Below are 26,211 nucleotides of genomic sequence, written 5' to 3'. Positions count from 1 at the left end.
TGCCTCAGCCTCCCGAGTAGCTGGGACTACAGGCACGTGCCACAACACCCGGCTAATTTTTTGTATTTTTAGTAGAGATGGGGTTTCACCATGTTAGCCAGGTTGGTCTCAAACTCCTGGCCTCAAATGATCCTCCCGCCTCAGCCTCCCAAAGAGCTGGGATTACAGGCATGAGCCACCACGCTCTGCCACGATCATTATTCTTTAAGTATACTACCTTACTTCCTTTAAGGACAAGTTTCAAAAGGGCTAGTCTAACAAATTAACTAGGTAAAAACACACACACAAGAAAATACTTCCAGCCTTTCTAAGTGATGCAGAAATGTTTTTCCTCTTCTTGTTAGCTTCTTTGTTCCCACTTCTTGAAGATTTTTAGGTGAGTACTGGTAAGCTTTGGGATTTTATTTGTTTTTTTCTACTCACGCCTTGATCACCTGTTTTAGCACGATCCTGATTTCTTTTGTATTTCTTCATTCTCCCCTGGGAAATTTGTGTCTGTGTCTGGCATCTGTCCCCACCACCTCCTCCTTTGTGAACACTGGGGTGAAAATTTCATTTATTTTTTAGCAGTGTCTCTATCGTCCGTCAATACATTACCCTTTCTCTGTCTTCCAGGCTTGACAAACCATTTTTCAGGCCCCTCCTTCAGGTGCTTTGAGAAACAGCTCATTATTATTTATCATGATCTCATTGGTAATCTTTCTTCTTTCTGGCACTCTTAATTCGGGGATGTTTTCTGATATTCTCAACATCTTCCTGTAATCATGCCAGTCTCCTCTATAACACTTGATGTCAACTGTGCCTCTTTCTTCATAAGTAATTGCTCTGTGCTCTCCAGTTTTCCATCCTGTTAGCCTGATAGCTAGAAATTTCTTACAGCGTGTCTATTCTTACACAGCATAACTTTGGGGTGTCTGTTTATTGGATTTATCTCTGAATACGCATGCCTGTTTCCACTCTGGGCGCTTTTTCCTTCACTACTTGCTCCTTTTTTTTTTCTTTCTTTCTTTCTTTTTCTTCTTTATAAGGTCCAACCATCAAGGCCACCTTTTACATTTTGTTTTGAGGGATAAAAAGGCTGCGGTTCTGCCTACACATGGCCTGCGTTTCTCAGTGTTGGAATTAATGGCTCAGACAATATTTGCTATGAAAAGCATCATGTGATGACCAAATCCAGTGCAACAATCTATTAGGTCCAAACTCCTACATGGGCTCCAAATTTGCATAACCAAATCAAGCTTCCTTGCCCTTTCTTTCTGTTCTCTAGTTTGACCACAGACTTGCTGAAGCTTCTAGCTGGATTATCACATGCTCTTAAAATACTCTCCCATTCTCCACTTCCAATCATATCCCTTTGTTTCAGATAAAACTTAATCAACAGGGGTTTTGTGTAGGTTTCCATTTGTACATAATGATAAATAGCTTAAGCTATATTCAGTACATTCACGATCACTATTTTACTTTCTTTAACATACACAGATAAATCACATTCTATCCACCCCATTATTTCCCATGATTATGTCCATGTCCTGGCGGTCTTTACTATCTGAGAGACAGAACTTAACTCCTCTCCCATTTTTTAATTATTAGCCAATATTAGCTTTTCTCAAAATTAAACAATATAAAATAGAGCAGCTTGAGCCAGATGGTAGATGCCACGCAATAAATTTATTATTTTCATTATAATGAATAAAAATAGTAAAATAAGTACTACTATATATTATATATGGAGAAAGTAATATATGTATTATGTAATCATATAATAAGTAAAATACAGAAGGATTTTGCCCCTTCCATGTGGATTACACTAAGGGTGCTACAAAGCAATATTGAGTAATATAGTCACAAATCAGTGGAAACTCTTCAGCAGGCCACAACATAGTGTGCATTTGTGTGCTGCCCTATTCTCCAAAAAGAATGCTGTCATACCCACTTTAAATAAATGGGAAATCAACAGAAACTGACTTCTCTGGGATCACTAAGAAATCGTGGTGATCCAGTCCCAAGTGCTAATTGGTAATGCTTTTAAACACCACATTTAACTGGATTTTCTTATAGCACTAATGTTCCTCCACCGACACAACTTAGCAGGCAACGTATTTACAAAACTATAATAGCCTGAAAAGAATTAACAACGAACAATGTGCAAAATAGTCAATTACAAGCTTAAACTTTAAACAAGCACTTACAATGAAGATTTAAAAAAAAAAAAAACAAAAAAACTATCCTGGCTATTGGGTCATTTTCCAGGCTACTAACTGCTAAACCATGTGCAGAACGTGCTTCCAATTTAACCATCCAGATTTTCTAAAAAGGCAGATAGCTTTGCTCTGCAGGCAGAATCAAGTTGGTCTTCAATTTGATTTTCAAAACAAAGCAGTTCTACAGAAAACCACTAAGCTTTTGCTACAAATGATCAGAAAAAGAAAAGGGGAAGTAGGTTTTATTTTAAAGACCCTAATTTGTCCATCCATGTAAATGAAAAATATAACTTTATTTTATTTTCAAAAAGGGTGATAGAGGAATAAATTCTACAGCCCCATCAGTTTCTAAGGATTATTGGCCACAAGTCTCAGCTCTTCTGAGACATAGCATTGGCAATGGGTGCCAATGCAAAAAATAACACATAGGAAGTCAGGATGATTTTTAAAAGCTACAGAGAAAATCTGAAATGCTTCCTAACTAATAAAGCACCTCTCAGGTCTTATAAATAATTGGATACAATGAAATCTGAGATCTCAGAATGGGTCGCTTCCTTTTCCAATAACACCAGATCAAAACCCATATACAAGGAAATGACCGGAACAGAAGCCAGGTGCATAGAAGAACTTTTGCATTTCCACAAATGTGCAAAAAACTTTATCACAGTACAGAATGAACACATGAAGCTCTGCACCCTTCTGCAGCTCTAGGTCGTAACCAGCCCAGAGTCTACAGAAATCCTACATACTGGTATAATGAACCAAGATGGGCTAGCTTTTTAAATATACCATTCGTACGTACTTCTTGTGGGTGTGACCAAACAGAGGAAGCTGAAAATGGTTTGTCCAGAGGGAAGTCTGTAACTGCAAACAGTGTGCTGATGACCCTGCTGACTTGTCACCATTGCGATGTTTACTATAAAAACAAGTCAGGTTGATCTAACCTTGGTTCCAGTCAACCTGGACCTTGTATGGGGTCCCATTGCTTGGTTTTAAAACAGGTTGTTGGATACTAATCTATGCCCTCCCTCTGAGTATGCCTAGCTGTCAGGTTACTGTCCAACAACAGAAACCTGTTCTCAAAACTCCCCTGTGAGCTCACACATCACCCTCCAGAGATCTTGTTTATCACAAGAACCATGTTCCTGAAAATTTGCCATGAGTCTAATTTTCATAGTCTAATATGGGCATCCCCTGGCAAGCAGTCTGTAAAACAAATAGTTACTTCTCAATGTATCATTAGTGTTAACCCAAATTTTCACATAACCTTCAGCACCTGTATTGAGTAGCTGGCTCACCTTGGAATTCTCTGCCTTAACATTAAGTGTAGGTAAAGAAACATCTAAGACTTTTGTTTAGGTAATTTTAAGCTTCTGTTGCTGTTGTTCTTGTTTGTTTTAGTTCTTTTCTCAAGAGACCCAACAAGGTAGCTGGTTAACTATCAGTCAATGGCAAATTTAGTAATCATCATATCCTATCCATTGCCTGGTAAATTTGGGTTCATTACACAACTCAAAATCAAGAACCACATTTCATTCTTCCATTTGTCATAGATGAACCATTTGCCTTAAACTTTGTCTCCAGAAAGTAGAGAAAAGGATCCACAATCATAAAAACAGCGCCCTTAACTGCTCATATGCCCTACAATAGTAACGGTGAAAAATTACACAGTGTTGATGATGTTCTGGGGATTCCTCTCTGCATTATACATGCATTACCTCATTTATTTCACCCAGCAATCCCAACAGATGGATTTTATAATATCTTCAACACAGAGATGAGGAAACTGTGACTCAGAGAAAGCAACTTAGATGTCACCCAGGTCGTAAAGGGCGGGCAGAGCCAGGATATAAACCCAAGAGTTTGCATTCCTAAGCATCACACCATCTCACTTCCTGTATCAACAGAGTGAAAGGACAGAATTATTGCACATTTGCAGACCAAAGCCAACACGAAGAAATCAGATGAGGATACGTATTAAGTCCCATTATACACAAAGACATGGAAGCCTTGGTTGGAAAGCAATTAATGTTAAAAACACTTAATGATTTTAGTGGACCACAAGCTCCATTTTCAGTCAATGCTAAAATATGAATGTATAAACAGAATCTTAGACTGCATTAACACTAAAAACGAGAGCAGATCCACTATTGAGCAAACCAGATCTGGAATACTAGGGTAAGACCTGGATTCACCACTTGGAGGGAAAAAGAGACAAACTAGAACACAGCAGAGGATGGTGACCGGGAATATAAGGTGTGGTTAAACCATGTTCTATGATGTGTTGCAAGTTTTCCAATTGCGCTTTTGAAGGAAGCCAAGGTTATCATCCTTGAAAACAGTGGAAAGAGAGACAATACACAATACTAGTTAGCTTCAGAGGGAAAAATGAGTATTTCAGGCTGACAGCTACAGAATTGAGAACTTTCTGAAAGTTAGAGCTGTCACAATGCAATAAATTGCCTTGTTGGTGGTGGCTCATGTCTCTCTCTGGGGAACTTATTTATTCCCATGACTTCAATTATGAAATATTAATACTGCGTGCCAAATCTGCAATCCCAACCCGGAATCACAAATCTGTCCACCCACAGACATGTCAAAAATTCATTATTTCCAAAACTGAAATGACTGCCTTAATCCCCCATGGCTTCCTTCTCCTCAAATATTCTACATCTTAACAAACGGCACTGCCATCCACCAGGTGGCCCAAGCCAGACACCAAGAAGCCAAGGATGACCCCTGCCTTACCCATCAGTTACCAAGTCCAACCACTTCCGTCACTTTAATATCACTCAAAACCATCCTCCTTTTCATCCTCACTGTTCCCAGTTCAGCTCAATCTCATCATTTCCTCTTGGAATTGCCTTAATCACCTCCTGAGTAATCTCCTTGCCCTCAAGTTGCCTACTATTCACAGCTGCTTGACTGTCCTAAATTATAAATCATATCATGGTATCTCACTATTTAAAATCAATCCTGGAGTAGTTTACCACATGCTTCATTGAAAATCAGACATCTTCCACTCCTAAACACAACAGACCCGTCATTTTTCTGGGGCCAGGATTCTATTCCAGCTTCACCTGTGTATTAGAGCATTTTTATACTGCTACAAAGAAATACCTGAGATGGTATAATTATAAAGATTTTAATTATAATTTATAATTATATATAAAGAAAAAGGGGTTTAATGAACTCACAGTTTCACATGACTAGGGAAGCCTCACAATCATGGTGGAAGGTGAAGAGGCAGCAAAAGCATGTCTTACATGGTGGGAGGCAAGATAGCATGTGCAAGGGAACTGGCCTTTATAAAACCATCAGATCTCCTGAGATGTATTCACTATCACAAGAACAGCATAGGAAAAACCCACCCCCCATGATTCAACTGCCTCCCACCAGGTCCCTCCCACAACATGTGGGGATTATGAGAGCTACAATTCAAGATGAGATTTGGGTGGGGACACAGCCAAACCATATCAACCTGTCATCCCTTCCTCTGTGGAACTACATCTCATAGTCATCTCATAGAATGACTTCAGTTCCAGTATTCCTGTTACGTCTTCCAGCTCCCAAGGCTCTGCTCAAGTATCTCTACCAACTGGTAATTTTCTTTCCACCAGGATAGTTCTAACTCACTTTTAAGATGAAGCTCAGACATTACCACGTATATTATTAAGAAAATTCATGTTAATCCATACAATAGCCATTCCTAACTCCCTCCTCCCTTGCCTGTCTCTTGAGTCAGAGACCCAACCATGGCTCTAAGAGTTCACATTCCAAGCTTCCCTTGCAGCTATGGATAGATGTCTGCTAGAGGTTTAGCCAGTAAGTTGTTAGCAGAATCCTGCTCAAGACCACCAGATTCTGGTAATGTTTTTCCCCCTTCCTGGATGGAACAGGATATCTGTAAGGATAAATGCTACCCTAATCTCTTCCTCCCCTGCCTCCTTTAGGGGACTCTAATGTTGTGTGTGAGGCTCAAGAGCCAGCCTGCAAGAAAGAAATGCAAGAGGAGAGGAAAAAGCTGAAGAATGAAAATCAGCATGCTGAGGAGGGCAGAATGGGAAGACAGAAACATTGATTTGCTGAACTCACATAGGCAGCCTCCTATCAGGCATTCTATGTTTAGCTGCTATTCCACCTCTGGGAATTCTTTCTAAAGTCTCTACAAAGGAGGCAATGCAGTGGTGGGTAAGGACAAAGGCTTTAGGGTTCAGCAGATCTCGCTTCAAATCTGGGTTCTGCCACTTACCAGCTACACAACACTGGGCAAGTAACCTAATCTCTCTGATCCTCAATTGCCTCCTCTGTAAAATGGTAATGACAATGCCTAACAAAGAAGTTTATTATAAGGAGTAGGCAGGATAATATGTGTAAAGTACTTAGCAAGTGCCTGGTACACAGTGAGTACTCAAAAATCTTAGCCAAACTGGGCACAGTGGCTCACACTTGTAATCTCTAGGAGGGCAAGGCGGGATGACTGCTTGAGGCTAGAGGTTCCAGAGTAGCCTGTGCAACAGAGTGAGACCTTGTCTCTACAAAAAATAAAAATAGAAAAAATTAGCCAGGTGTGGTAGCATGTGCCCGTAGTCCCTGCTACCAGGAGGCCGAGGAGGGAAGATCTTAAGCCCAGAGGTTTGAAGCAGCAGTAAGCTATGATTGCAACCCTGCACTCCAGCCCGAAGGATGGGGTAAGACCCTGTCTCAAAAAAAAAAAAAAAAGATTAGACGTTATTATGAGGAAGCTGATGGTGGAGTATCCCTGATACGTATGCAACAACACCCTGGGAACACACGGATTATTTCCCCAACTCCCCGAACTGTAATTATCTGATATCTACCTAATTCTTGTATTAGGATGTGGGCCAAGTTGAAAGCAAGAAAAGCGGCCTGCCACTATCTAGTACCTAACACAGGACTTGCAGGTACTAGCTTTCCAAAAGTACTTGCTGGGTGAATGACTGTACGAACCAAAGACTCATTTGAGTGTTGAAGTTTATCATTTTGGGCAGCTTCTAGAATAAATGGAATTTATATAGATGGCTTAAAAAAATACATATACTGAGGACCATATGATTGCAGACATATCGATAACATGTTAATTTTATTTATCAAGCAGCCAATGAAACTTTTAAAGCAGTAAGATAGTCTGCTTTGCTTTCACAAATATATCATTTGCCCTTTCCCTCACTGCTGTAAGGGAGCACTTCCTCTATGTCTGAAAATGAAGACAGCTAAGATATGAAGTGTAAAAACCGCTTATGATACAACTAAAGCCAAAAACTGAACTTGGGATCTATGTTTCATCTTCTCTACCCCTTCCAACGTAGCCACTAGAAAAGGCTTTCGCTCTGAGCATTTACTTGTGATGAACTTATCAAATGAACAACCCTATTGTTTTGTGGGGGGGAAAAGGGGGAGGTAGGTGGATTTTTTGACAAGTAAACTGTATCTGACTATTAGAATGCACTAAAATATTGTTTCTATGCAGTGTTTTGCCACCTACAGGCAAACCCCTACAAAATATTATTGTCTAGGAACGCTCTTTAAATGTGACTGCTAAAATGTCACCTAATCACAGTGACCATAGAAAATAATATCTGTTATAAAAACCAGTCCTCCTTTCATCATAAAGGTTTTTCACGTGTAGTGGGAGCACTTTATTTTTCTACAGGCAGGAATATTCCCTCGCAGTAAGGAAAGGTGATCTGCTCTGATAAAACTTTAACAGGTGCTGAAATTTATATATTCTATGACAGCCTTACAAGCCTACACTAATTATTAATTATCCGCCTAAATGTATACTACTTTACACATCCTGCTCCTTAACCAGAACACTCAGAAAACCCGTTGTACGCTGCCTAACGGACCATGTCTTGAACGGCTAAATGGCCTAGCAAATGCAAAGATTTTCCCATACGTACACTTTACAGTGTTAATGTAGACCCACCGCCTACACAAACCAACTGCATTTCCACAACCGCATTCCACCTTGAGGAACACAGGTGACTTAGGGGAGGCATCTATCTGTGGACAATATCAGCAGATTAGAGTCAATTTATAGAGCAGCTTCTCTAAAGTGCTTGCAAGTAACATTACTGTGTAGTTATTACAATTGTAGAGATAGTGAGTACTCTCTCTTATTCTGCTCTGTGAATATTTTAAAGAAGTCACATAGAGGCTTTTTATGCCAGAGCAGGTGTGAACTCAATTCCACTCTTAAACTAGTATCAGCTCAGCTGAGAGAACAGCCGTAAATTTTTATTTCAGAACCAAATGAAACTCATGAGGGTAAGGGGCAAAATCTCATTAACTATTAAAATGCCTCGAAAAGATGGGGAGAAGGTGGCTTGCTTTTATTTTCAATTGGTGCTCAAACTATACCTAGGGCTTTGCGAAAAATGGAAAATGTAATCACACAAAAGTATGTATATTTAGAATTGTTTTATTTCAGGAGAAACAAAAAAATTCAGAGAGCTCGCCCACCCTCCCCTGGCCACATCTCTATGAGTTAGGTCAGTAACAGAAATAAGGAAACTGAGATTAAAATGAAAAACAGCTTGTTCAAAATCACACAAAGATCATTTTGTAAACTATTGTTTACCAGGTTGGGTTTTTTTTTTTCCTGGTTTTTCTCTAGCTAACAGGGATCATCCACAGCTACTGAGGCAGTCTGCCAAGATATTTAAAAGATCTGTGCTCACTGCATCTCAATTTCCAAATAATATTTGTAAGACCATCAATAAATAAGGAAAAAAAATTATGCATGAAAAAACACACACACCATATAAAGTATGAATTTAATCCTGTCAGTAGACCAATTGTTAAAGCTTTCAAAAACACGGATATTAGGCTCATTTCCAATTACTCTGAAAGTTCTGAAGGAGACAGGGTCACTAATACATTTTTTTCCATGATTTGGTATTGCCCAGTTAAGTGCAATCAGTTACCCATAAAGAGTTTATGCTTATATCCGAGGCATTCAGATTTGGCTACTGGGCTGTTAAGAGTACAGCTTGGTCTGAACAGCCAAGGTGAGGAAAAGCCATTACCAATTAGTAATCTAGTAATTTCAAGACTCAGAAAGCCAAGCCAATGCTAGTAATACAAGGCTAGAAAATCTTACTTTGTGATCTATCGCTCTAAAATTAGCTTTGTGTGTGTCTCCTTTTCTCTTATCCTTCACTTTTTCTGTCTCCCCCTTCTCCACCAAATGTTATCAGATATTACACACTTTCTATTTTCATTCAGCTTTAATATGGCCCACGAGGGGGTGGCATTTAATTAATCACTTCCACTTTCTGCCAGAATTCACTACATGATGCTCAAGTTTGCATATCACTTTTGCCAAGCTGATCGGACCCGATGAACAGAAAAACGGAGTAGATAACATTATAGTAGGTGTAATAATAATTTGCATTAACTGAATTTTAGGGCCAGGTGGCTTTATGTTATTTTATTTAAACACAGGGCAACTTACTTAGATGAGACATTTCATCACAGTGCTAAAGAAACTTGCCCAAGGTCACCGAACTGGAGAGTGGTGATCTGGTGCTCACAGCAATGCCCAGCTGACAATAGTGCTCTGCTAGGTCCACCATCCACCACTTCCCCCATGTTAGTTCTCTTGTGGCATTTTCAATCTACATGAAAGCTTTAAATGTTTTATCTTAAACATAAACAATATAACCAGCTGTATTTTATACCACTTTCAAATGATGCTTCCTTATAATTTTTCCTATTAATGTGTCAAGGAATTAAGAAGTGATTAATAAGCAATCATCAAGACGACGAAAAATGTGTGAGCTGTGTTTATTAACCACTTAGAAATAAATTTAATTTAATCTCAATCTATGCTCCATATATTTTGCAATTGTTGGTTCCTAGGCCTGATATTCTGCAAAAGAAAAGAAAATGAGATCCACTGAACACCTCCTTTTACTCAAAACAAAACGTGCTTCCTTTGGATTCAAAAACTCTTAAGAGTAAGGGGAATTGGAGAATAATCCAATACAGAGGCAACATTCTATACCAAGCGTCTGTGGAGTAAGGGGAATGAGAGAATAATCCCATATACAGAGGCAACAGTCTATACCAAGCATCTGTGAAGAAGAAAGAAATGAAGTGGAATAGGACTGTCTCCAAAACATTCCTGAGCACATGGAAGGTATTTGTAAAACTATCTCCTTGATGAAAACCATCATACCTTGTAGTGACTCCATTATTCAGATGACCTACAACACAAGCAAAGAAATCTGCATTTGTCCATGGGTTCTCCCTAGACTCACCACTCAAACACCACACCAGGGCGTTCTTGGCCTTGTGTTTAAAGATGAAACTTGAGAACATTTAAAATGGAGAGAAACATGGCTGAAGGCAAATATTTCACAAAAGGGAGCATCTGAATTCAACACAGCTGTCCCCAAAGAGGTACTTATTTTATAGGATTACTGTTCTGTGGACTGGCTAAAAAAGACGCCTTTTCATTTTGGTCTTGATGTTTACAGAACTGAACATTCTATACTACCTCCACCTGCTCCTGCCTTCTGTTCCAATCTCCTTAGAAGGTATAGGTATTTTAAAACTGCTACCACCCAAAACCCCAAAGTCTATACATTTTTCCATTTATTACCCAGACAAAAATGACAGATGAGCAGTGTGTAGCCTCGCAATGCCCTAACAGTCACACAGCAGAGCACAGTGGTTACAAAGTGTATTATGTCACCTCACCTTTCACAGTGAGCCTGGGAGGGGTGGGCCAGGCTGGCATCCCTGTCCTCACCTGGGAAACCAGAAAACGAGGGCTCAGAAGAAATTTGCCAAATGTCCCATCACCCATCACTAGGAAGTGAAAAGCCAAGAATTACGCTGAAGTGACCCCTGAAGACCTAGAATCCACTGTCCCATGACACCTTGTAAGACGTGCAGTGCTCAACACAGCTCCTTTGCTTCTTTGGTTCTAAGAATGTATAATATGAACAAAGAAAGCAGTCTTATTTTTATTGAGGATGAATACAGCACTTAAGAAGGACACATAACTTTCAAGGATGTGAGGTTCACTATAACTATACTGATGTTATTCTCCTGGAGCCATGGAGTAATGAGAGGTTTGAGAAATGCAAAGTATTTAATTGCACCCCCGCCGCCCAAGATCCAGTCAAGAAGTAGGGTACTGGTTAATACTGTCACAGACACATTTTAAGTACAGGGCTTACGCAAAATTCAAATAAAGTATTTTCCCAAGGAAAGGCTTAGAGAATTGGCCGGGCCCAGTGGCTCACACCTGTCATCCCAGAACTTTGGGAGGCTAAAGCAGGAGGATCACTTGAGCCTAGGTGTTTGAAGATGCAGTGAGCTATAATCATGTCACTGTACTCCAGCCTGGGTGACACAGTGAGACTCTGTGTCTAAAAAGAAAGTAAGTAAATAAAAACATGAAAATAAATAAAAATAAAAAACCTAGAGAAAAACTTTTTCTACTAAATAAAAGCAGCACTGTTTATTTCACATCCTGGTTACCTTTAATGATAGATGGTCCTTCCCCGTGCCTCTGTTTCAATGTGTCTGATTCATGGCATGAGACCGTTCAACAGAGTTGGGAAACTTCTGGACAAAAGATGGATCCAACTCTCACAATTTCATCCAGTCGTGGCATGTTGTCTAAAACTAAATGTCTTTTGGCTGTACCTAATCCTCACATTAAAAATCAACAACTGCAATTGTGTACATATTAAAAGAAAGTAGAGGGTTTTCTCCCCAAGGCAGTAGGTATTCTTGTCTGAGTGTTTCACGGTGACATGGCAGGTTGCTGGAGGTAAGTTCCCTGGAAACTGTTTGGGCAATGGTCCAGGAGAAAGATCTCTGTCTGTCGCTTGTAGCAGCATGTCCCAGGGATGTGCTCCAGGGTGCCAGGCCTGCTCTGGATGGGTGCAGTAGGAGGCACTGGGAGTAAAGCCTGGCCTTTGGCTCTGCCAAAGACCACCCAGGGGACTGCAGAAAAGGGTGGTGACTGGAGCTACAGGCCTATTGCGTAACAAGGGTGCCCTGGACAGGCTGGCAGGAAGTCAAGCCAGAGACCTAAAAGAGAAGGTTCTGGGGAAAGCAGAGGTAAGGAGAGCTGGCTTTGGCTGGTTGCTGCCTTGCTCAAAGGCTTAGGACAATGAAGGCACAGGCCTTGAAGGTGAGAGGCAAACAGCAGGCCTCACACTCCTTCCCATGCAAGACGTCATGCCTGGACTTTCTCCACCTTCCTCTCTACAATATCTTTTTTCCTCCTCCATCTTCCTCTCTAATTTGCTGACTGGAAATTACAGTTGAGACATCTTTTTATACGTTTTTTATTACATGAAAGTTAGGGCTTTGTTCTTAATTTTCAAAATTATTAAATAGAAAATTATGTATTTTTCTCTTAAAAAAATTAAAGTGTGCATTGAACACTGCAAGTTAGTAAGCCCAGTATGAATCCCTGACTCCCTTCTCTCCTGTCTATTTCCCAGGCTGCATTCCCAGCCCTGCCCCAACCTCTGCAACTGGAGATGGGCTGTATTATAGGGAAGCAGTGTGGTTGGGAGACACTGCTCAACTCACCCTTCCCCTTCTGTCTGCATCAAACCTGAAGACACCCAGAAGCTGTGACCCCCATCTTGAGACAATGAGGGGAAGAACAAAAGAATCACAGAGCCATCAGCCCTGACATCACTGAGCTGCAAACCACTTCCAGCAGGGGCCTTACCACCAGACTTCTAGAATGAGAAAAATTATTCTTAAGCTACCATTAGTCACATTTTCCATTACTTCGAAGCAAAAGCATTCCTACCTGATGCAAACTGCTTTTTACTTTTATGTGAAGCTTAAATAATTTATCTTCTGTTTGGGTCAACAACTTTCTATGTGAGAAATCTTCCCCAGGTATTTAGAAGGTCTATACATCTCTGTTGGCCATAGTTTTCAAGTAACATTTTTCTGGTTAGAAATTCTTCTAAATGTTATAAGACTTGGTTTAGTAAACCTAGTCTGACTCTAAACGTGTTTGAGGATCACAGCATTAACCGTGCTATATCATAGAGTAGGCTAGAAAGGAAACAAGACCAATGAGAAAGGATGGAAATGTACTCCAACTGGACAACGGGAAATCAGTTATCTTAGCTGAATACCAGAAACACAACTTTTTTCAATGGCCTTTCAAATTATTTATTATAATTATAATAATAATAATTATTATTAGCAATGGGGTCTCCCTCTGTCACCCAGGCTGGAATATAGTGGCACAATCTCAGCTCACTGTGGTGATCTCAACCTCCCAGGCTCCAGCAGTCCTTCCACCTCAGCCTTCTCAATGGCTGGGACCACTAGTGCATAAAACCACACCCGGCTAATTTTTTTATTATCTATAGAGACAGGATCTTGCTATATTGCCCAGGCTGGTCTCAAACACTTGGGTTCAAGCAATCCTTCCATCTTGGCCTCCCAAAGTGCTGGGATTACGGGCATGAGCCACTGTGCTCGACCTAAAATATTATTGATTTTACTTATTTCTGCTTATACATAAAATAATCTGTGGTGTACTGAAAACTGAAATAGGCCACATTGTAATATGGTCCGTTTCCTATTTTGGCAGAATATTTTGTCCAGTCAAGGATATAGTCCTATAGAATAAAACATGAATTTCTATATGACTGGCTCTGGTTTAGGGTCGTCTTCTTGGTACAGTAAGGTATAGGCCTAACTTTAATGTATGGGCTTTTCATTCAACGTTTAAACCCTATCTATCCAATTCCCTGATTCACTCGACAGTCATTTATTGAGGTCCTACAACCTCTATGCCAAATACTGATCTATGCACAGCACTTTTCTCCTGGTGACTCAACTTAATGAGTTATTATTTTATTATCCCCAACCAATCCAATTCCTTAGCTATAGATCTGGAATCAGCTGAGCTATAAAAGGAATATCTATTTTAGTTAGGCTTTAAAGAATTACATTTGGAAAACACATCACTGGCAAAGTCACTTGAAGGTATTCATAAAATAGAGATGAATGGATGAGAAAGAATAATAAAACATCTCCAAAGAGAAAATACAGTATAAGGATAAAATGACGTATCTGAAAGATCAACGGACCATTAGATGATAAAACTACCTCAGAGATCACCTAAAGAGCTGTTCCTCCCTCAATCTAAAGATGTGAAAACGACCTGACCAGAGGACCCACAGGCAGCTGTAGCAAAACAGAATAGAAAACTCAATTCTTGACTGGGCATGGTGGCTCATGCCTGTAATCCCAGCGCTTTGGGAGACTGAAGCAGGCGGATCACTTCAGGTCAGGAGTTCAAGACCAGCCTAGCCAACATGGTAAAACCCCGTCCCTACTAAAAATACAAAAATTAGCCAGACGTGGTGGTGCACAGCTGTAGTCCCAGCTGCTCAGGAGGCTAAGGTGGAAGGCTCACCTGAGCCCAGGAAGTTGAGGCTTCAGAGATCATCCTACTGAACTCCAGCCTGGGCAACAGAGAGAGACTATCTCAAAAAAACAAAAACAAAAAGACAGAAAGAAAAAGAAAAGAAAAAGAAGGAGAAGAAGAATAGAAGAAGTAGAAGAAAAAAACTCAGTTCTCCTGACTCCTGACTACCAGCCTTAGCTCAACAATCAGGATTGCTAATAACACCAAGGATGAGGCTCAAACGAGTCATACTTGTTAATATTTCAGGAGGACATTTTAAATTTAACATTTAAAAAATCAAAATTCCCAAAGTAAAATCAAATAAGACCACAATTAATAATTTCTTCTCTCAGAAATTACTTGTGCCACATTATAAGTCTAATACCTAAGAGCTGATACTGAGATAACCTCAAGCGGAAAAGCGTCATTTAAAAAAAAAAAAAAAAAAAAAGACCAAGATGTCCCTAGCTAATGAACTAGCAAAGAGGCCTGCTGCATTTAAAAAGCGAACTAAAATTTCTAGAGCTGACATCTATATTCACAGTTCCATTCTTATGAAGTTACTAAAGATTATTTGACCTTTGGAACTTTCAAACATCAAATGATTGCCATTATTTTACAGGTTTTGCTATTTTCTAATACTCGCACTTCTGCACAGAACAAAATATCTGACCACGAAGTCAGGTAACATCTCATTCATGCTTTGAAAAATTATGTTTCTTTGTAGTCATGCTTTTCCTTTGTACATTAAGGCTTCCAAAAACAGTTTTCCTAGTAAAAGCTGATTCATTGCTTATTCTCTGTTTTACAATGAAGAGTAAAACTCCCTGTATTAGCATGTACTCACATTTGCTGTTTTACAAGAAGACTGTGGCATCCGCTTCTGCCACTGGGATTTGAAAACACTCACAACACTTCACCTTTATGCTGGGCTAAACTCAGGGTAGCCATAAACACTCTGAAGTAATACAAACCTAAATATTCCTGCTAGGCAAACGGAGCAGTGGAACCGAATTATAATGAGCTAGCAGCTGTCACAATATGACCACAGTAACCAAATCAAAATATCAACCGCTAACCCAGATGAGATTCAAAGGTCATCCTGTAAGCCAGCAGCTTTCTTCAGTTCTGCCTGAAACCTCAATCTAATCCAGCAGTAAAATGTTCCACTGAGCTAGGTTAGAAACCATTTACTCTATGGTGGTAAATTATTTAATGCTCTGAGAAAGTACCATGAGTAGGACTAGTACCAAATACCACAGTAAGGAAACTGAACCATTCAAAATGGGCCATGTGAAAGCATAGCCCCTGATGCTGAACTAAGCTGTAGCCAAGTGTACAAAAGTATCACTTTTCACACCCTTCAGTCACAAATGCCATGTATGTAATTTTATGGGGCAACTTGCTCACTTATCCTCAGTTTTCAATCGATGCTCTGGAATAATAAAAGGAAAATGGAATGCTTAGCTCCTTCCTTGGATCAAATAGTTTTAGCTAGAAAATATATTGTCTACCATTGTAAAAATATTTGGACAATTACCTGCAAAAGTTTAGTGCTTGACAAAGGGAAAAAAAGGTTTTCTTTTTTTAAGTGCATATTCTTTCCATATACTTCTCACTAGGATTTTCAAACTCTTCTATAGCATATAAATAACCCTCTTAAAAAACACAGGAGTTAGACTCATGGACCCTTTCTACCATTAGAATACTCTGAAAACTATCCAACTGACCACCTAGGAAGGTTTCATCACATTGTTTAAGAACTGCAATGAACGAGTTTCCAATAGGTCCAGTGTACATTACAATCATTAATTATGATAGGCAATCATAAGGAAGAAATGATTTATTTTCTCCAGATATAAAACAATGCATGGAATTTCAACTAAGGCAAAATGTAACCTGGCATGTATCTACACAATGAAAGCAATGAGTGAGTTCTTAGTAAATGTCAGGTAAAAGTGTATGAATTGGTCAATGCAGACAGTCAGTACTCACATCTCTCAGCCCTGCCAACATCGAAACAAACAGAAAGGCTATTCACACCTATTTTTTAAAAATGTAGGAGCTTGCTTTCTGTTTCTGTTAGTTAGGCTTTTCTTTAACAGATTTACAAATATCAACCACTAAAACCCTGTATGACAAGTATAATCACAGACAGGAACACAGAACAATCTTATAAACTAAGAAATGTCATTAATTCTTCTAGCACGATACATACATCGGGTGTGTGGGTGTACATGTGTGTCCATGCATGTATAACCACACATGGGTGTTTTGGTTATTTTACTTTAGGGATTCACAAACTATCAAATAGTGCTATTTTTCCACACACACAAGCTTATTTCTAAAAGAATAAATTAACACAAACATTTTATTACTTTTGAGATGGGATCTCACTCTGTTGCCCAGGTTGGGGTGCAATGGCATGATGTCAGCCCACTGCAACCTTCGCCTCCTGAGCTCAAGAGATCCTCCTTCCTTGGACTCCCAAGTAGTTGGGACCACAGATGTGTGCCACCACGCCTGGCTAAGTTTTTGTAATTTTGGTAGAGATGAGGTTTCATCATGTTGCCTAGGCTGAAACACTTTATTACTCTTATAACTTACATCCCACTTTGCATAAATTTGAAATAGAGACACAAATGAACTGAGTTTTGGAATTTCAGTGCCAAATAGCAGTATTATGTTTAAAAATCTGTAAAATGCAAAACCATTCATGTGAAATCAAGAAGTTCAGAGTTGTAATAATGGGTTTCGTTACCATAAAAGAGCTTATAAACAAATATACTAGCAATGCCTGTTATCATTTCTCTAAAATTGTATACTGCCATAAAGAACAAAATATATAATTAATAACAATCCACTCTCAAAGAGAAAGAGTAGTGCAGTACTTTTTTCTTTCTTTGCAGTAAAATAAAACCTTACTAAATGAACAGTTTACCAAAAAGAAAAAAGAAAAAAAAAAATCAGGTCATCTGCAGTTAATAACTCTTTCCTGTAAAATTAGTGTCACTTATTTCTGTAGCAGACGCCTAATTCAGTCACAGGCTTGATTGATTTGACAATAGAGAATCTGCTCCAATAAAATGGCTGATTTATTTCTGATGCTATAGCTTTTACCCTGACGCAACATCACGGTAGAATTAAGTCTTTGAAACAGAAAGAAATACTTTGCACTTTTAACGAAAACCAGTTAAAGATTCTGAAAGTGGAGACTGGAGTGTTGTCCAACACTTATACTGAAGTCTACTACCTTCTTTTGGTAGAAAGAAAATGTCCACAAAGGTCACAACATGGGCTCTGGGTCTGGACACAAAGTGCAGTTTAGAACACAGCATATATGCTAGGAGTTCAAACTGTCCCCTACACCAATAGATCTTACTTTGTTTTTATTACCATTTGTAAATTAATTGTCCTTAATTTCTTGAAAGTGATCTATCTTTTCTTTGTAAAGCTGTAACATAACACCAAATATGGCTCATCTGAAAAGTGGTTTCATTTTAAACAAACAGCAGCTTGGGCAAAATCAATGAGAATCTTTGTTCCCCGAATCTAGCCTTCAGATACGCAAGCCAATCAAGAAGGCGTCTGGGATGTGAGAAATTACAGCGATGGGAAGAGTTTTTAATGCAGCATCAGAGTGAATTCTCTTAAAAAAAAATTGTTCTTCTCTAAATAAAACTGTAAGGTATTTCATACTTGCTTCAATGTCTTTTTCTCCCTTTTCCATTTTTTTTCGCATACCACGCCATGCCCTCTCGCTCTGAGGGCGACTTCCCTGACCCCAGTCTGACACTGCGCCAGTTAATGTCAGATAAACCATTTAGCCCAAGCACAATTCTTTTCTGTGCAAAAATCTGCTTGAGGTGGAAAATGTAGCAGTTTGTAAACAATGAAGAGCCATGTTTCAAACCAGACAGCTTATCTAACAGAGAAGTCCTTTCATTGGGAACAGTGGGTGGGGGCCTCGTGGACATAGTAGCATTTCCTATCACAATGCAGGAGACTGTCTTGGTCTCCATATTTAAGAGTTTAATGGGAAGGAGGGCAGACGGGATAAAAGAGCAAGGCTGACATGGATTTGCAGCCTAAAAAACAACCAAGTGAAAAGAATCCGCTCTCTCTGCTCTAGACTGTCAGGCCACTTATATTTTAAATACTATTTGGATTGAAAAACTAATTTTATTTGTAAAGCAGTTGCCCATGAGGAAACATGAATAGAACAATCATTTAATCTGTTTGTACTGCTTGGTGTATTCTGGAATATTAATTTATCAAGTTGTTCTTAAGAGTTAAAACTTTTTTCGCATAGAAAACATAAACTTCTCACTATGAGTATTTATTTATTCATTTTTCTCACTGTAGCTCATTAGAGGATCATTTTAGGATCCAAGGAAGTTAGTATATTATTTAAGCGCTACTTCTCAAGACTCTATTTTCAAATAAATCTTTTATTCCAAGCAGTTGTGTGAAGATGAATAGAAAAGCAAAGGTGCTGGAAATAAAATCATAACTATTGACACTGAAGAGTCAAAAGCTGCCTTTTAGAATCTAAGTTGATAAATGTATCTAGTCACCTGTATCTACATATCCTGAGAACAAGAAACAATGCACCTTCCTATCAACAACTGATAAAGGACTGGGATTCCTGTTTTAGTTACAATGTTAAAACATACATATGAAATTTACTACTTTGAAGGCAAAAATAACACAAAAATAAGAACATCCTATGACCAAAACCAACCTTGTGGTTCTCAAAGTTGGTAAGACACTCAAAGGCATGAACATATGATGTCACCCATTAACTATAAGTTGCTACTATTTATCTGCTTTGACTATTTTGTGTTAAATATCTGAAATCCATTTAGATGGATTTGACAGTGATTTTTCAAAGAATGCGAGATTCAAGGACCTGAAGTAACCGGTATAGCTTCCAAAGCTTAAAATCATGACATTCTTTAGAAGCATTTGCAGTTATGGTCTCTGAAAAGTATAATTACCGTTGTGTGTTTTCCTTGGAGTGTTGTCCAACAGCTTGTACCAAGAAATGTAACTTCACTTATTGACAGATTCTCAAGAGAATCTGGCCAGGTTGAGAGATTTACTAATATTGTTAAAAACTCATGTTTACTAGAACAAAGATCATTTTTTCAATCAAAACTAAAGTAGCCAGCTATTGGACCTTTTAAGACATTAGGAATCATCTTTTCATTGCTCAAGTTACTGCTGTTAAACAAACGTCCCTACAGGGTAGCCAAAAGCAGAAAAACATGCTGAGGATGCCAGGATGAATGGCATGCTGGAGATTCACAGACAGCTCAAACTAACAGGTAACTTGCTTTAGTAAAGCAGGATGCGGTCTGCCTAGGCCATTAGCACTGAAGTTCACGCCTTGATAAATACACAACCCGATTTTACAATTCAACTTGAACGCACTACTCTGATTTAAGCACACTAAGCCCATTAACACCATTTATTTTCATAAACCCTTTAGCAGAAATCACAGTTAACACTGACTATATATCATTGCCAATCAACAAGCCCAGTGATATTTTTATTCTAAATATTCACCACTTTGACTTCATCTACCTTAACTCAGAAACTACTGATGCAACATTGAAACTGTGGTCCGTGCTTTAGGTCTAAGGAAAACAAAATTTCCACGTAGATTCAGTATCACCAAAAGCATTTCATTCCATATGGTTGTAAAACTTAATCTTTGATATACTATTACCAAACACAGACTGCCAATACTTCTCTGCAATTTAAGATTATTACAAGTGAACTGACTAAATATCCAAATTTCTAAAAGCAGAACCTCTGTCTAGGACATGGTTTTACCTTCTATAGTAAAACATAAGCATTTAAAAGGTGTAGGTTAATTTAAAATGAGTCTTACTTTGTATTCTGGAATTGACAAAAGGTGGAGAGAGATTGTCATGTGACCCAAGGTCCCTGCTGGTCATGTGGTCATAGGGAGTCCCATCTCCATAGTTCTGTAAATAAAATAACAGTGTAAGTTGTTATTTTATATTAATAAACAGCACATAAACATGGCCCCACTACCAAAACTTCTCCCATCCTAAAAAAACTGGAGTCCACTATTCCCTCGCTGGAATTTCACTAGAAGGAATCTGCACCTTCACAGGTATAGTGGCTAAAAGAAAGCTCTAGAGTCTACGAAGTCCAACTTTTCCTCAAAATAGCTGAGAAATCTTAGAAATAATAATAATGGTATCAACGGCATGGGGTTGTTGACATGATTAAATAAAATAGTGTATGTAAAACATCAGACACCTATAAAGTATACTGCGTATGTTAAAAATTATTATTTTAATAAGGCCACATTAAAGCAAAATAGTGCCACAAGGGAAAATTAGGCATAGCATGCAATGAATTGCTTTTCAAAGACCAAGATAGAGCCATTCAAACAATAACTTTTGGTGTTAAGATACTGAAGTTTCAATGTTTTATTATAGGATACTGAAGTTTCAATGTTTTATTATAGTTACTATTGTGGTTGTAAGATAACTAGATTGTCACATAAGTAATTAACACATAAGAAAGTTAAGAATATTAGGATTTAACTATGATATGAACATCAAAACATTAGCATAAATTAGCATTTCTGGAGTTGGACAAAGTATGTCACAAAAAAACAACCAGTTTAAGGAAGACAAATTTTGACAGAAATATTTCATTATTACAATCAGTTTATTGTTTTAAGGGGAATTTAAAATTAAAACAATGTTTTTAAGCTGTCCAGTTACTTAATTTTAATGGGGAAATTTGATTACATGGTAGAAAAAAGTTAAAATCATCTATACTACAGGGTTCAACGTTCAGTCTACTAAATTGCATAAAGTGACCAAAGAGAGGGGGGAAAGTCATTCTGCTCAGCTGGTGGAACTGCCCATAAAGTCTAAGTCAAATTTACTCAGAAGTATCGGTTGCATGTGAGTCAAAGGGCAGAATCTGCCCACACACAAAAAAAGGGGGCTGCTGCATGAACTAGGAAAAGACACATCCCCTCCACCTTAAGGAAAACAACCCCGTTCTCAGTCACCTTTCCTCATGTGTAACAACTAACTTGACTGATACTATAGTCTAATTCTGCCAACATGTCGATCTATAAAAGGAGGCTACATTGTAAATACCCATCATAGTACACTCATTCATTCTATACCAGGCATTGCATAATGCTAATTATCACTTATTAAGTGTCCTCATCCTAGATAGTGTACTAAAAGCTTAATATATATTATCTAATTTAATCCTCAGCACAGTGCTGGAACGTAGACACTCTCCCCATGTTAGGATGAAAAAAGAGAGACCTTGAAAGTCTGCCTGGGTATAAATCTGCCACAAATGATTTGTCTCATGCAAACTTCTGGATTTAGAAAATATAAATTACACTAAATTGGTTTGAAATTATTCACCAATATATTCGTGAGAAAAATGGCAGGACAGCTAACAAAAACCAAAAGCTAGTTAGTTTTAATCCTAAATTAAGATGATTCTAAACAGACCTTGTTTTCTGAAACACAATTAAAAGTACCATGTGTACTGAATGGAGAAATCATGAGAAATTGTGAAAATCTGGATGAACTAAACAATTGAGGGGAGTTCTATGATCTCCACTTGCTGTCAAGGGGAATGGATTTATTTCTGCAAGTGCAGACTGTAACATGAGGAGGAGGAAAGATTTCCTCAACCCATCCATATAAAGCATTAGAATGTCAAGCGCGACAGCTGGTGTAAGGGCTCACAAAGTTACTGGTAAGCTTAGAGATCCTGCTGTACCCTGAACACTAGACTAAGGATCACAATGCCAAGGACAGGTGGAAATGTCTAACTCTGACTTGCTGGAATGTCCTCATTTTGACAGCTTGATTACCTTCCCTGCCTCTTATGCCAAAATGGAACCTTCCCCCAACCCAAATTTGTGTGAACATTTACAGTAAAATGTTACCCTCCCTGCAGAATGCTTCATCTATATATAGCTGGTTGGGAGAGGAAGAGATGTTGGTTTTACCATGTACACTAAGTGTACTTTTAATCTGGGGCATTATATGTACATCATAAAAGCGGACATGGATTTTAGAGGGCCTAGCAATGATTCAGTTAAAGAAATTTCATACAAAATCATGGATATTTAAATTGGAAGAAACATAGATGATCCTCTGGCTCTACTTCCTCATTTTGCAAAATAGGAAAATGAGGACGCAAGAGATGAAATGACATGCCCAGGATCATATACATACAAAAATACATAGTGCCTAACCACCCACCCAGCTCTTATTCCGTGGTCTTCCTATTACACCCCAAGAAACAACCAATGCATGCAGGAAAACTGTGGAAAAGAATAACAAAAACTTGAGAGCAAATAAATGAATGATCCAACTAGTGATCAAAGTCCCTACTGGTGGAACGATAACATGTCTACAAAGTGAAATCAACTCAGATTCAGTACGTAGATCATACCGGTAGGATAGAACCTCGTACTGTATCTTTGGGATTATTCTGTAGTCTGTTCACACCAATACATTATAGGGATATTAGGAATTTTTTTAAAGTTTTTCCATCTACAACAAATAGCATTGTGTAATATCGATCAACAACTGACAAAAGAAAGACCAAATATGTAATGAAGGAATTTTCTTCTGGTTAGCAGAAGTGGAACAGGTGTCAAATTGAATAACAGCATTCAATAAGAGAATGGGAAAAAAAATTCCAAAGTCAAGCTGATCCTCATTAAACTTAGTATGCACATATATGTGTGTGTGTTTGTATGCACGTGCATGCCCATGCCTCTGTGTGTGTGTGTGTGTGTGTGTGTGCGCGTGCGAGAAAGAGAGAGAAACAGAGAGAGAAACACACCTTCTGTTTGTCAATTTACATATGTGGGATGTCTGGTTGTGGGAGAAAAGATTAGATATACTTACCCTGGACGGGCTTGGATGTCCTCCATTCCCCCAGGACCCTGAGCTACTTCTGTCTTCTACATCTAGGGACAAGAGAAAAGTTCTTTAGGCTTTCTTGCAGTAATTTTTTCTTTTTGTATATGCACTTTTAAATTAATGTTTCAAATTAATCTCCTGTTGCCTTTAATTAAGAACCAGGCACAGGGCTACCATGATGATAGTGGCTTCTGACCCATCTACTTAAATTAACTCATTTAAATTCACAGCAGAAATGAACTGGACCCTCAGGAACCAGAGGTATGAACATAAAAATTACTTCTATCCTTCACAGTGTTTGACAGTCTCAGTTTTTATAGATGTGAAACTGTACTTAAAGTTTTATTACAATCTTTTGGATAAAATAAGTTTTAAAATACACTAACACAGCTTTAATCCAAAAAAAGTTAAATTAAGGTAAATATCCACACTAACACCTTTAGCATCCTCGCCATAATGCTCTTGGATCCTTTCTGTTCCACAGCCCAGGCTTATCACAGGAGACACCAGACATGCAACAGAAAATGAGACTGAGAAAGTATTCAGTAGTCTATTTCCACCAGCACATTACAGGGATATTAGGACTTAAAATAAAAACTTTTTTTAGGTTAAGACAATACTGTCTCTGTCTTTCAATTTTTTTTTTTTTTAACTAGACATACCACTTGGCCTGCAATCCTTAATCTGCGCTTTGATATGTGGAAATGAATGTGGTTATTCCATTATAAAGCAATGTTTTGTTTTGATAGATGACGGTGAAAAGACCTACATGAACCGTCGAAAAGTTGGAATTCTAAACTCGATACCAGCGAAGTTTCAATGCTGAGTAGATTACGAAATGTTCCATCCACGCTCCAAATGGCAAATATGCAGGATGGAAAGTCTAACAGCTAAGTTACCATATTAATTGCTTAAAACATAAAAGTGTTTTAAAGATCAGTCGCTCTATATTTAGAAATGGCTGTGAGATTTTTGATGAAAGGGCCTTCATAAAAGTATAAAAAGTTTCACTGTTACATTATTTTGATCACGGCTGATAACAGACGGCCATCACAAACACCCTCTGACAGAAGTGGAGGAGGAAGCGTGAAACTATGGTTCAGGAGATACAATCCCATTTATTGTGTTTCCTAACATTTCAGTGATACTGTTTATTCTTTTAATGCTCTACTGTCATTCCTTTTATTATTACTGCTATTTTATTATCAGCAGAAGTAATCATAGTATAATTAATTGATTTATTTTGGGATACAGTAGAGTACACGGTGTTTCAGAATATCTTAAGAGATAGAAGAGCGACAACAACTAAGTTATTACCACTAAATTAACTTCTCTCTCTCTTTTTTTCTAATGACAAATATTATTTCACTTCCTTTTAGTTGGTGCTTCAGAAGATAACACAAACTGCAAACAGATGTCCCCTATGGACAGTTAAAATCAGTGCACTGTGAGCTTCAAGGCATGTCAAGAAAGCTCTCGGGACTGCATCAAGCCTAGAGAAAAGGTGTAAAACCTTCCCCAGATCTGCTGTTTTAACAACTCAGCATGCTGGCCTATCCTGTATATGTTGAACTGAAGCACACAAAGAAGCTACTTACAACCCTCTGGGATTCGCACATAAATAAATTTTGTAGCCTACATGGTTCTCTTAATTCTTAAACAAAAACCAAATATTTTCAGCCAAAATAAAAAGTGTATAAATAACAAAATCGCTCAACCACTGCAAGCTTTCAAAAGTCTGGCGCATCTTGACTTTCTTTTCACCTATAACAGCCAGCTTGGATTCATTTGAGAGATTTCTCCTCTTGAATTTGGCCAAAAAGTAATGGAGGAACAGATTTGAATCCCTATAAAGTACCACAAGATTTCAAATTGTCTGGACTCATTTTATCTTTTCAATTTTAAAAGAGGATTTTAAACATGCAAAGTAGGCAGAGACTTGGAGGAAAGAGGACACTATGGCCAGGTCAGTGGAGCTTCTGCATCCCAAGTGACATTCGGCAAAGCCACTCAGGAGACATTTTCGGTTGTCACAACTTGGGTGGTGCTAGTGGCACTGATTACACAGGGGCCAAGAGTTGCTACTAAGTGTCTCATAAATGCACAAAACAGCTCTCCACAGTAAGAAATACCCTGTGCAGGGCACAGCAGCTCACACCTGTGATACCAGCACGTTGGGAGGCTGAAGCAGAAGGATTGCTTGAGGCCAGGAGTTTGAGACCAGCCTGGGAAACATAGCAAGATTTTGTCTCTACAAAAATTTTTAAAATTAGCCAAGTGTGGTGGAACATGCCTGTAGTCCTAACTAATTGCAGGGGCTGATGCAGGAGGATCCCTTGAGCCCAGGAGTTCAAGGTTACAGTGAACTACGATTGTGCCACTGCACTCCGACCTATGCAACTGAGACCTCGTCTCTAAAATATATATATATTTTTAGTGTTCTGAGCCCAAATAAAAATTGTGTTGAGATTGAGAAGCCCTGTGCTACAGCAAAAGGAATGAAGTTGGAGAAAAGACGTACTAAAATTTGTTTATAATTTAGTAAGAACTCTTACTAAATATACAGCGTTTCTTATGCACTTTAACCCAGACTTGAGCTGGAATGTACCAA

General features: G+C 38.5%; 1 protein-coding gene across 5 annotated transcripts in view; it reads right to left on the bottom strand.

Moving 5' to 3' along the window:
• Nucleotides 1–26,211, bottom strand: part of TCF4 (transcription factor 4) — a 479,608-nt gene that overhangs the window by 251,938 nt on the left and 201,459 nt on the right. For all 5 annotated transcript variants that reach the window (XM_011971719.1, XM_011971721.1, XM_011971720.1 and 2 more), the window contains 2 exons: nt 23,586–23,647; nt 20,540–20,636 (listed from right to left, as the gene is read on the bottom strand). In XM_011971719.1, the coding sequence (XP_011827109.1) occupies nt 20,540–20,636; nt 23,586–23,647 (159 nt within the window). The remainder of the gene's footprint in view (nt 1–20,539; nt 20,637–23,585; nt 23,648–26,211) is intronic.

This window comes from Mandrillus leucophaeus, unplaced genomic scaffold (assembly GCF_000951045.1).
Source record: "Mandrillus leucophaeus isolate KB7577 unplaced genomic scaffold, Mleu.le_1.0 Scaffold124, whole genome shotgun sequence".
In the NCBI taxonomy this organism is placed as follows: Eukaryota; Metazoa; Chordata; class Mammalia; order Primates; family Cercopithecidae; genus Mandrillus; species Mandrillus leucophaeus.
Note: the sequence above shows the minus strand (reverse complement) of the source record. Positions and strands in the feature narration are given on the sequence as shown.